At 37.9% G+C, this 13,515-nt stretch overlaps 1 protein-coding gene across 16 annotated transcripts in view; it reads left to right on the forward strand.

The window, feature by feature from the left end:
* Positions 1 to 13,515, forward strand: part of DLGAP1 (DLG associated protein 1) — a gene marked incomplete at both ends in the record, with an annotated part of 320,951 nt that overhangs the window by 267,983 nt on the left and 39,453 nt on the right. For all 16 annotated transcript variants that reach the window (XM_079717234.1, XM_079717233.1, XM_079717225.1 and 13 more), the window contains one exon: positions 3,891 to 3,982. In XM_079717234.1, coding sequence (XP_079573360.1) covers positions 3,891 to 3,982 — 92 coding nt within the window. The remainder of the gene's footprint in view (positions 1 to 3,890; positions 3,983 to 13,515) is intronic.

The raw sequence follows: 13,515 nt of genomic DNA on the forward strand, positions 1-13,515 counted from the left end.
CCCCTGCTTCCTTTCTCCCTTTCCCGGTGCATTGAGCACCACAGTTCTTAAGGGGAATATCTATCGTGCATCTTTCGAAAAAATTTCATTGGGTAATTTTGAAACTACCCCAAAGTGTAAGGCTGCAGCATCGTACTTTGGCTGACATCCTGAGCATTTTTAATTTCCATGAGTGTAGCCATACGGAATCGGTTAGAATCCCATTCAGGAAAAAGGAAGCCGTGCTCGTTTCTCACACAGAGGCAGTTTCATACACCAAATTGGTTCTACAGTAATGGGATGGCTGAGAGAGCAGAAAGGGATGCAGTAAGAGGTCACCCTTGGACTAGGGGAGAAGGGGAAAGACGGGGTTACCAAAATTCAGGTACTCAGAGGAGAGGCCAGTATAGCCCATCCCAGACCACTGAGGCGAGCACGGCCGGCTGGTGCCAGGACTTGCAAGGGCTGGCGCACGCGCTGTTGGGCTTCTAAAGGGCTGGGGTTGGAGACACAGCTGCCAGCAGAAGGTGGAAACAGGAAGGAAGCCCCCTTCCCTCCTCCGACCTTCCTTGGTTAGAACCTAATTGGAGGCCAGCGAGCAAGGTAGCCTGGGAAATGTAGTCTTCGGAGTCCTGACCCCTGTGCCACAGAGCAGCTGGGTAGAGAAGGTGGGCTTGGGGCTTCCAGACAGTAACTAAGTCACCAGAATGAGGCACTTTGTCCGATTAATAAATAAATGTGCTATTTCCCTCAATGAGCACATGCATTCAAAAGCCCGTGACGGATGTGGTGAACATATGATCTTGGTTCACGTGTTCTTCTAGTGGGAGCAACTCACAGCACTAAATATGATTCTAGAATATTTAAAAATATGTATTTTTATATAATATGTCACCAAAACTCACATCAACTACTTTTTCTGGTGCTTTTTCTGGTGTTCTAGTCCTGGGTGGGTGGGGGAAGGATATGGATAAATGAATAAAGGGAATGCTATTCAATATTTCTATATGGGAATACTCCAAAGTGTAAAGATGGCAATTCTCTCAAAATTCATACAAATATTTAAAGAAATTTCAATGAAAATTCCTATGTGATTTTTATCACTTAGTTGAGACTGGGGGGAGGGTTTTGACAATGTGATGTTAAAGTTTATTTAGAAGAAGTTAATACCCCCAAATACCCTAGAGGTTTTGGGGTTTTTAATGAGTAAAATTTATTTTTTATTTAAAAAAATTTTTAAGTTTTTTATACAAATTTTAAATGTTACTTTCTTTCCATTTATAGTTATCACAAGATATTGGCTGTATTCCCCATGTTGTACAATACATCCTTGAGCCCATCTTACACCCAAGAGCCTGGGCCTCCCCCTCCCCCACCCCTATATTGCCCCTCCCTCCCTCACCACTGGTAACCACTAGCTGGTTCTCTATATCTGTGAGACTGTTTCTTTTTTGTTCTACTCACTACTTTGTTGTATCTTTTAGATTCCACATATAAGTGGTATCATACAGTATTTGTCTTTCTCTGTCTGACTTATTTCACTTAGCTTACTGCCCTCCAAGTCCATCCGTGTTGCTGCAAATGGCAAATTTTCATTCTTTTTAATGGCTGAGTAATATTCCATTGTATATATGTACGACATCTTCTTTATCCATTTATCTGTTGATGGACACTTAGGTTGCTGGAGTTTTAAAATTACATTTAAAAAAAAGAATTACAGGGACTTTCCTGGTGGAGCAGTGGTTAAGAATCCACCTGCCAATGCAGGGGACACAGGTTCGAGCCCTGGTCCAGGAAGATCCCACATGCCACAGAGCAACTAAGCCTATGCGCCACAATTACTGAGCCTGCGCTCTAGAGCCCACGAGCCACAACTACTGAGCCCGCGAGCCACAACTACTGAAGCCCGCACACCTAGAGCCCATGCTCTGCAACAAGAGAAGCCACCACAACGAAAAGCCTGCGTGCCACAACGAAGACCCAATGCAGCCAAAAATAAATAAATAAAATAAATAAATTTATTTTAAAAAAAAAGGATTACAAGAGGAAACTTGTCACAGAAAATATCAAGATTTATTACAAACTTATATCAGGAAAAAAAGAGAAGAAGGAGCAATAAGACCAATAGATCAATAGACCCAAAACACGCTTTTATATATGAGAATGTTTGGGTAAATATATATGGGTAAAATTTGGTATAAGATAAAGTTGGCATCTCAAACCAAAGAGATGAATTAGTTAATAAAAAGAGCCAGGTCAATTGATGATTCATGTGCAGAAAAAATATTAAATTCCTGTATCTTCTACACAAACATTTCAGGATAGTGGATTTAAGAACTAAATATGAAAAAAAAATGAAAGCATAAAAACAAATATAAGAGAACTTTTGGTCTTTCCCAACCATAAAAGCTAGATTGACTACATAAGATTCTCTACAATGAAGGACAAAATTTAAAAGACAAATGATAAACTGGGAAAAAATATTCACAGTATATATAGCCAAGAAAGGGTTTAAGGGTCATAAGATATAAAGAGATCCTATAAAGAAGAAAATAAACAACTCAATAAGAAAAAACCCCCACAATAACTAGCAAAGGATATAAATAGGCAATTTACAGATAAAAATACAAGAGGCTAATAGATATTTTTCACCTGTGATATTAGCAAAAATTTTAAAGTTTGCCAATATTTAATATTGGTGAACATTTGGAAAATGGATATTCCCATACACTGATAAATGCTTTGAAGAGCAGTTTGTCAATATTCCTTACAGTTGAATATGCTCAGTACTTCCATCTAACATTTCTACTCCTAAGAATTTTTCTCATACAATATTTGCAGAATTGTTCTAAAGATACATATGAAATATTAATTATAATACTAACTGTAATAACAGCAGAGAGAAAATTACCCTGATGCCCACGTTGCTTACATAACCATTAAAAGGAGCATTTATGTAGCCAACAGAAGGATTGAGTTAGAGCTATATTTACTAACATGATAAAATGTCCAAAAGATAGCAATGTTAATGAATAAAGCAAATTGCACACAAAAAATATATACTATAATCTCATCTGTGTAAATTTAGTATTAAAAATCATTTTTATATATAATATATTCTACATATGTTAAAAGATGGTCAAATATGCATCAAAGGATTGACAGTGCTTCGTGGGGAACTTTTGCTTTCTACATTATATACTTCTGTGTTTTAGTTTTATACAACTTATGTTAAATTGCTTTCTATTTAGAAAAAAATAATTTATTAAAAACATAGAGAAAAAAGAGGAATAAATCTAACTGCTCTGAATAGTCATAAAATTTATTTCAAATTTGGGTTGGGCCTAGTCTGTCACATAAGCTATCAGTTATATACAGATACATTTTCTATATGAACTATAATATATGCATAGCTATTTAGAAACTATGGAGTGATATCCAAAGCCAATTCCTTAATTTAAGGGGAAAAAAAAATGAAGATGCTCTATAGTTATATTAATAAGGTTAATACCTAAACCTCCTAATGTCAACAATTCTAACTACAATAAATGAAATTTCTTCCTTCTTTTGCATTTTGTTATCTGCAAATTCAAAACTTTCAACAACACAATCCCATGAGGTGCTCCCTTCTAATACAGAGCTCACAGGTAAGTGCATCCTCACAAATCCATGCAGGAATCACAGACATTTATTAGGCACTTTGGAAATGAACAAAACTGCATTTTACTAAGATCAGCAGAGTCAAAGTGCGTTATAATGAAGTTGCTCATCAAACACATAAACATTGAACAAAAAGGTTATAAATCACAAAACATTCCAATAATATTATAGAGGTTTCTAATGAAATGTGACTTTGTTTTTCAAGCAAGATGACTAAAATAGAGCACCTCTACTTTTGGTTATTTCTTCAGGTGGATGATGCTGAAGAACCTAACAAAACAGGGGAAAATAAAGCACCCAGTAAGTTCCAGTCCATAGGAGTGCAAGTAGAAGAAGAGAAATGGTGAGTCCACATGCATTTGTCCCCTTTCGTCTTGATGTTGGCAAGTATGGCACAAGTATTTTTTCCCTGTGATAAACCTTCAAGATTCAGTGTTATTTCCCATGAACTTCCGGGAGCATTCAGAGGGTGAGCCTGAGTCAATACTAGCTGATTCCTTCCTCTACTTTAATACTGGAGACCACTCCATTTAAATGTTAGCTAGAATAGTAGTGTTGGGGCCCAAAATACGCCTCCATGGCATGTTGATTATTTTGAATTAAAACTACTTAAGAAACAATCAATGCAAGAGGGATACTTTTACCCTCCTCTCTGTCTCCCTGAAAGCAGGAAATAAATTTCCCATGTGAAAAGTGCTCTCCTCGTCCTGGGAGGTAGAAAGACACCATTATCACCAGAGATAGGGGACTCAGGGCTGAGAAGCCTGTATACTTGTTACTTCTTTACTAATTTACTACCTAAGCCCAAACTTTGCTTAAATTCCTTACTAATTAAACACCCAAAGCTAAGTTTCTTTGTCCTGTCAATCCCTCTCATATTTATTGCTTCTTTGTCTAAAAAATATGAAATCTATCTGCTTTAGCCACTTCTTAGGTCCCATTTCTATGCGACCTCTATGTGCACACAAATTAAATGGGTTTCTTTTTCTCCAGTCCACAGGACACAATCTGTTCTTGTGTCAATTTTATGATTGGTCCAGCCACAGGAACTCAAAAGGAGAAAAGGGGAAATTTCCCCTCCCTGACAGTAGAATAAGTGGATCCCACTCACATACACATAAACACTGTGTGGAGTACTGCTGTGTTGCCAAACTATTCCTCTTCAAAAAACCATCGCATTTTTGACTATAGACTTTTTAAGAGAAGAGGACTTATCTTATTGGTATTTTTATTTCTAGAGCTTAATAGTGTCTCATGTTTAGTATGTGCTCAATGAATGATGAATGAATGAACGAACAAATGAGGAGTAGGAAGGGGAGAAGACTCCCTGTCACTATCCAGAATCACCAGTTTCTTTAGATTGTTCTTTAAGATAAGCTTACTTTAGTCTTAGTATCTAGAAGTAGGAAATTTAGAGTTTGAGAAGATCACAGAATCCAGAAGCTGGAAAGGACTTCTGAGGTCAGTACATTCATTTTAAAAATGAGAATTCGATCTGGAGAGGTATGTGAGTTTCCCAGTCAAACTGTGAGGACCATGATGGATGGAACTATGTTTTATTGATAGTAATACCCCCAGCTTCCAGACTGTGCTTTTCATATACTAAGTATGTAGTGAATGTTGGCTGAATGAAGTAAATCTGCAGTTATAGTGGGAGAAAGAACCCTATATTCTAAATCAGGATATCATTTCAACTTTGCCACTAACTTTTTATGTGTTAATAAGAAGAAATCAGTTGGATGTCATCCATCCATCCGTTCATCACCCATCCATTCAATAAACATCTATGGAATGTCTCCTATATACAAGGCCGCATGTAACATAAACTTAAAATCTGAGAATAAGTCATGCGTCAGTTCATGGAATGGGTCCTATTTGACAGCCTCCTGTTATTGACACTGCCTTTGTATCTAAAAGGTTTTCAATATACATATATACAACATTTTGATGCTACTATATCTGTTATAATTATACAATGCTGGAAGCCCAGGAAATTGGTACAACCCTAATGTGGAAACTAATATGACAAAAATTAGCAATAATTATACAACTATCCAAATCCATTGACCCAGTAATTCCATTCATGGGGCTATCCTGAATGAAATCACTCAGTGAAAGGGAAAAAATTGTGGAACATTACCTATCATTGTAAAAGAAAAATGTCAAGCATTTTTTGACAAAAATGTCAATACGAGAATGCTTTTGTAAATTATAGCATGTCACCAGGATAGACTATTATACAGCTATTAAATGTGATTATAAAGAAGATGTGGAAACATGGGAGAAATTCCCATGATAGGATGTTAAGTGAAAAAGAGGACAAATACCCACATATAATATTCACAAAGAACAAGGACTGAAATGTAATCTGTAAAAATGGTAGGTTTAGGAGTGATTTTTTTTTCTTTTACTCTAAAATGTTTACTTATTGTATCTACTTCAAGTTTTAGTAATCATCATTTTCAAACCAACCCTTCTGGCACATGTTCCTTTCATTGTTTTAGAAAATGTCTTGAAAATGTAAACTTAGTAGATATGAAAGATCTCATGGTAAGAAAACATATTCCTCCTTCCCCTACAAGCCCAACTTACTTGTTTTCCTCAATGATGTAGGGGTTAAGAACACAGGCTCCTAGGCTTCCCTGGTGGCACAGTGGTTGGGAGTCTGCCTGCCGATGTGGGAGACGCGGGTTCGTGCCCCGGTCCAGGAGGGTCCTGCGTGCCACGGAGCGGCTGGGCCCGTGAGCCGTGGCCGCTGGGCCTGCGCGCCCGGAACCTGTGCTCCGCGGCGGGATGGGCCACAACAGTGAGAGGCCCACATACCGCAAAAAAAAAAAAAAAAAGAACACAGGCTCCTGAGCCAAGGCGCCCAGATTCAAATTCTGACTCTTCCACCTACTAGCTGGGAGGCCTTGATCAAATTACTAAATATCTTTTTGCCTTGGTTTCCTTATCTGTAAAAAGAAGATAGCAGGCAATTTCTGGTCCAGCAGGTAAAGAAGAGCTTAAAAAAAAATTAATTACATGGGACTGAGTGAACTGATGAGGATGATTATAATTTTTGTGACTTTCTGTTTGAATTAAAAAAAAAAATCCCGGTCTTCCCTGGTAGCGCAGTGGTAGAGAGTCCGCCTGCCGATGCAGGGCACACAGGTTCGTGTCCTGGTCCGGGAAGATCCCACATGCCGTGGAGTGGCTGGGCCCATGAGCCATGGCCGCTGAGCCTGTGCGTCCGGAGCCTGTGCTCCGCAACGGGAGAGGCCACAGCAGTGAGAGGCCCGCGTACCGCAAAAAAAAAAAAAAAATCCCACAAGGACTCAGAGGCAAAAAATATACAAATCAATTTTCACTGCAAAGTAAAGGAGCTGTTACAGTGAAGGATTACTGGACTGAATGTCAATATTATGACATAGTGTGAGTGTGTTTCGTGTTTGGTAATTGCAGTCATTGTTGCTTTTGTTGTGGTCATCCATTTACAATGCTTGGTGTCAGTTTATTCACCTCTTGTAAAAATAAAATACAGTGTGTGTGTGAAATAAATAAATAAATAAAAGATTTTAAAAGTTAAAAAAAATACTAAAAGCAGGAAAAAAAAGTTTGGATGGATGGCTGGGTAGATGGAGAGATAATAGGAAGTATTCATAAATTCACTGGTGAAATTTGGTAGGTTGAATCAATTGAATCTAAATCAAATATTTCTTTAGAGGGTGTGGAGACATGCAGCTTTTAGGTTAAATGACAGTTTAGAGGAGTGGCAAGTAAATAATGGTTTTGTACATTAAAATAAAGATCTAGGTTACACAGTTTGATAGCAATTAAAAAAAAAAGAATGTTGGAAGTAACAGGTCAGGAATTTTTTCACACTATGATTAAAATGCTAAAGACTTTAATAGAAACAGCAGACAGCATACAAGAACAGATGAATAATGTAAGCAGAAAAATGGAAATTCTAAGAAAAAATAAAAAACAAATGCAAGAGATTGGAAACACTGTACCAGAAATGAAGAATGCTTTTGATGGACTCATTAGTAGACTAGTCATGGCTGAGCAAAGAATCTCTGAGCTTGCGGATACAACAGTAGAAACCTCCAAAACTGGAAGCAAAGAGGAAACAAAACCTGAAAAAAATCAGAACAGAATATCCAAAAACTCTGGGACAATTACAGAAGGTGAACATATGCATAATGAGAATACCAGAAGGAAAAGACAGAAAGGAACAGAAGCAACATTTGAAGCAACAGTGACTGAAAATTGCCCCAAATTAGTGTCAGACACCAAACTACAGATTTAGGGAGCTCATAGAAGGCCAAGCAGGATAAATGCCCAATACAATACACCTAGACATGTCATATTCAAAGAAAACCAAGGAAAAATTCCTGAAACAAGCCAGAAGGAAAAGACACCTTTCCTACTGAGGGTCAAAAATAAGGATTATATGTGACTTTTCCTCAGAAACCATGCAAATAAGAAGAGAATAGAGTGAAATATTTAATATTTGAGAGAAAAAAACACCAGCCTAGAATCCTATACTCTGTGAAATTATCCTTTAAAAGGGAAGGAAAAATAAAGACTTTCTCAGACAAACAAAAATTGAGGGAATTTGTAGCCAGTAGATCCAACTTGTGGAAATGTTAAAAGAAGTTCTTCAGAGAGAAGGAAAATGATATAGGCCAGAAACTCAGATCTACATGAAGAAAGGAAGAGCATCAGAGAAGGAAAAAGTGAAGTAAGAGAAAAACTTTCATTTATCTTATTCTTAATGGATCTAACAGATAACAGTTTGTTCAAAATAATAATAGGAACAATATATATGAATATATTATACTCTTGAGTATAAATGAATTGAATAACAGCAATGATACAAAGGATGAAAGGTAAGAATTAGAGCTACTTAGTTATTATAAGGTACTTGCACTACTCTTGAAGTGATATAGTATTATTTGAAAATGAACTTGGATTAGTTGTAAAATGTACAGTGAAAACTCTAGGGCAACCACTAAAAAGAGTGAAAAAGAAGTATAACTTACATGCTAAAAAAAGAGGGAAATGTGTGGAAGACAAAACTAGGACAACAAATAGAAAACAGTTAACAAATATGGTAGACATTAATTCAACGATATCAATAACCACTTTAAACATCAATTGTCTAAATATACCAATCAGAAGACAGACGTTGTCAGAGTGGATTAAAAACAATACCCAATTTTATGTTTTCTACATGGAACCCACGTTAAATATGAAGACACATACAGATTAAAAGTAAGGGGATCGGACTTCCCTGGTGGTGTAGTGGTTAAGAATCCACCTGCCAGCGCAGGGGACACGGGTTCGAGCCCTGGTCTGGGAAGATCCCACATGCTGCAGAGCAACTAAGCCCGTGCGCCACAACTACTGAGCCTGAGCTCTAGAGCCTGTGAGCCACAACTACTGAGCCCACGTGTCACAACTACTGAAGCCCATGCGCCTAGAGCCTGAGCTCCGCAGCAAAGAGAAGCCACCACAATGAGAAGCCCGTGCACCACAACAAAGAGTAGCCCCCCTGCTCGCTGCAACCAGAGAAAGCCCGTGTGGAGCAATGAAGACTCAACGCAGCCAAAGATAAATAAATTTATTTTAAAAATAAGAATAAAAGTAAGGGGATCAGAGTGAAGTAAGTCAGAAAGAGAAGAACAAATACCATATGCTAACACATATATATGGAATCTAAAAAAAAAAATGGTTCTAATGAACCTAGGGGCAGCACACGAATAAAGAAGCAGACGTAGAGAATGGACTTGAGGATATGGGGAGGAGGAAGGGTAAGCTGGGACAAAGTGAGAGAGTAACACTGACATATATACACTACCAAATGTAAAATAGATAGCTAGTGGGAAGCAGCTGCATAGCACAAGGAGATCAGCTCGCTGCTTTGTGACCACCTAGAAGGGTGGGATAGGGAGGGTGGGAGGGAGATGCAAGAGGGAGGAGATATGGGGATATACGTATACATATAGCTGATTCACTTTGTTATACAGCAGAAACTAACACAACATTGTAAAGCAATTATACTCCAAAAAAGATGTTAAAAAAAAATTTTTTTAAGTAAGGGAATGGAGAAAGATATACCATATTAATACTAGTCAAAAGAAAGCAGGAGTGGCTATATTAATTTCAGACTGCAGACTTTGGAGTAAGGGAAATTATCAGAGATAAGGAGGGATATTACATAATGATAAAGGGTTCAGTTCTCCAAAAAGACATAACAATCTTTAATGTTTATATGCCTAATAAGAGCATCAAAATACATGAGGCAAAAACTGATAGTATTGCAAGGAAAAATAGATGAATCCACTCTTATATTTGAAAACTTCAACCCCCTCTATCAAACATGGAAAGATCCAGAAAGCCAAATATCAGAAAAGACATAAATGACCTCAACAGCACCATCAATCATCTGAATATAATTGACATCTGTAGACTACTTCATCTAACAGCAGGAGATTACACATTCTTCTCAAATTCACATGGAACATTCACCAAGGTAGACCACATTCTGGGCAACAAAACATATCTTGATACATTTTAAAGAATAAAAGTTATACAATGTCTGCTCTCAGACCGCAGTGGAATTAAACTAGAAATGAATAACAGAAAGATGGCTGGAAATTTCCAAAATATTTAGAGATTAAACAACATTTCCAAATGACACATGAGTCAAAGAAGAACTCTCAATAGAAATTTTTTAATATTTTGAACTGAATGAAAATAAAAACACAACTCATCAAAACTTGTGTGATGCAGCAAAAATAGCACTTAGAGCAAAATTTATAGCATTGAATGCATATGTTAGAAAGGAAGAAAGATCTAAAGTCAATTGCCTATGCTTCCACCTTACCAGACTAGAAGAAGAAGAGCAATTAAATCCAAAGTAAGCAGAAGAAAAGAAACAATAAAAACTAGAGCAGAAATTAATGAAATTGAAAATAGCAAATCAATATAGAATATCCACAAAACCAAAAGCTTATTCTTTGAAAAGACCAATAAAATTGATAAGCCTCTAGTCAGGCTAACTAAGGAAAAAAAGAAAGAAGACACAAATTATATCAGAAACTAAGGGACTTCCCTGGTGGTACAGTGGTTAAGAATCCACCTGCCAATGCAGGGGACACAGGTTCGAGCCCTGGTCCAGAAGGATCCCACATGCCACAGAGCAACTAAGCCTGTGCGCCACAACTACTGAGTCTGCACTCTAGAGCCCACAAGCCACAACTACTGAGCCCGCGTGCCACAACTACTGAAGCCAACATGCCTAGAACCTGTGCCCTGCAACAAGAGAAGCCACCACAGTGAGATGCCTGCACACCTCAACGAAAGAGTAGCCCATGCTCACCACAACTAGAGAAAGCCTGTGCGCAGCAGTGAAGACCCAACACAGCCAAAAATAAATAAATAAAAGAAATTAAAAAAAAAAAAAAAAGAAATTAGAGGGGGACATCACACAAATCCCATGGAAATTAAAAGGATAATAAAGGGGGCTTCCCTGGTGGCACAGTGGTTGAGGGTCCGCCTGCCGATGCAGGGGACACGGGTTCATGCCCCGGTCCGGGGGTATCCGCATGCTGCGGAGCGGCTGGGCCCATGAGCCATGGCTGCTGGGCCTGCGCATCTGGAGCCTGTGCTCCGCAACAGGAGAGGCCACAGCAGTGAGAGGCCCGCGTACTGCAAAAAAAAAAAAGGATAATAAAGGAATATTATGAACAACTCTATGCCCACAAATAATAACCTAGATAAAATGGACCACTTCCTTAAAATATAAAATCTGCCAAAACTCACACAAGAAGAAATAGACAATCTGAATAGGCTTATATCTATTAAAGATATTGAATCAATAAATAATAATCATCCAAAAGAGAAATCACCAGGCCCAGATGGGCTCACTGGTGAATTCTACAAACTATTTAAGGAATGACTTATATCAATCTTCTATAATCTCTTCCAAAGATAGAAGCAGATGGAATACTTCCTAAATCATCCTATGAGGCCAGCATTACACTAATACCAAAACCAGAAAAAGACATGATGAGAAAAGAAAACTGCATTCCAATATCTCTCATGAACATAGATGCAAAAATTCTCAAGTATTAACAAGTCAAATTCAACAATATATAAAACAAATTGTACACCATGACCAAGTAGGTTTTATCTCAGATATGCAAGGCTGGTTCAACATTTGAAAATCAGTTAATGTAATCCATCACATCAACTGGCTAAGAAGAAAAACCACATGATCACATCAATAAATGCAGAAAAAGCATTTGACAAAATCCAATACTAACTCCTGATCAAAATTTTTCAGCAAACTAGGAATAGAGGGGAACATTCTCAACTTGATAAGGAATATCTATGAAAAACCTACAGCCAACATATTAGTTAATGGTGAGGACCTTGAAGCTTTTGTGCTAAGATCAGGAACAAGGCAAGAATATTCCCTCTTACCACTGCTTTTCAGTATCATACTGGAAGTCTTGGTTAGTGCAATAAGGCAGGAAAAGGAAATAATAGGTATACAGATTAGAAAGGAAGAAACAAAACTGTCTGTTTTCACAGATAACACGATTGTCTACGTAGAAAATCTGAATGAACTGACAAAAAAACTCCTGGAACTAACAAATAATTATACCAAGTTTGCAGGATACAAGGTGAATATACAAAAGTTAATCACGGGGCTTCCCTGGTGGTGCAGTGGTTGAGAGTCAGCCTGCCGATGCAGGGGACACGGGTTCGTGCCCCGGTCCGGGAAGATCCCACATGCCATGGAGCGGCTGGGCCCATGAGCCATGGCCGCTGAGCCTGCGCGTCCAGAGCCTGTGCTCCGCAACGAGAGAGGCCACAACAGTGAGAGGCCCACGTACAGCAAAAAAAAAAAAAAAAAGTTAATCACTATCCTGTATACCAGCAATGAAATAAAAAGAAATAAGCGATCAAGCCACAAAAAGACAAGGAGGAAACTTAAATGCAGGTTATTAAGTAAAAGAAGCCAATCTGAAAAGGCTACATACTGTATAATTCCAACTATACAACACTCTGGGAAATGGCAAAACTATAGAGACAGTAGGAAAAAAGTGTTTGGGGGAAGGGAAGGGTAAATAAGCAGAGCACAGATGAGTTTTAGGGCATTGAGACTATTCTGTATGATACTACAGTGGGGTCATTTTACATCTGTGCAAACCCATACAATATACCACACCAAGAGTGAACTTTAATGTGAACTGTGAACTTTGGATGGTAATGATATGTCAATGTAGGCTCATCACTAACAACAAATGTATCACTCCAGTGGGAGATGGTGATGGCGGGGAAGCTGTATATGTCAGGGCATAGGAGGTATATGGGAAATCACTGTTCTTTCTGCTCAGTTTTGCTGTGCACCTAAAACTTCTCTAAAATTTATTAATTTTTAAAAAAGAGAGAAGGATACACAATAGGGTAAACATCAGTGTTGTCCTGGGGTGTTTTGTTTAATATACGTAAAACGTTTAGAAAAATACTTGACACACAGGAAGCACTATATAAGTGTTTCCTATTCTATTAGGTACCTAAATAGAATCTCTCTAAAGACTGACATCTGAAGAAAGCAATTATACCATCTTTTCTTTAAAAATAAGAGAAAATTGAGACTTCCCTGGAGGTCCAGCGGTTAACACTCTGTGCTCCCAATGCAGGGGGTTCAGGTTGGCCCCTGATCCCTGGTCAAGGCCAAAAGTAAAAATAAAAATAAAATATAAAATGAAAATAAGAGAAATCATCTTAATTTTTTTAATGTACTTCAAACATTTCCCCTGCAGTCAACAATTCTATATCACCAAATTCATGCCCTGACACTTATCCATCTACAGG

Source organism: Hyperoodon ampullatus (genome assembly GCF_949752795.1).
Source record: "Hyperoodon ampullatus genome assembly, chromosome: 13".
Lineage (NCBI taxonomy): Eukaryota > Metazoa > Chordata > Mammalia > Artiodactyla > Ziphiidae > Hyperoodon > Hyperoodon ampullatus.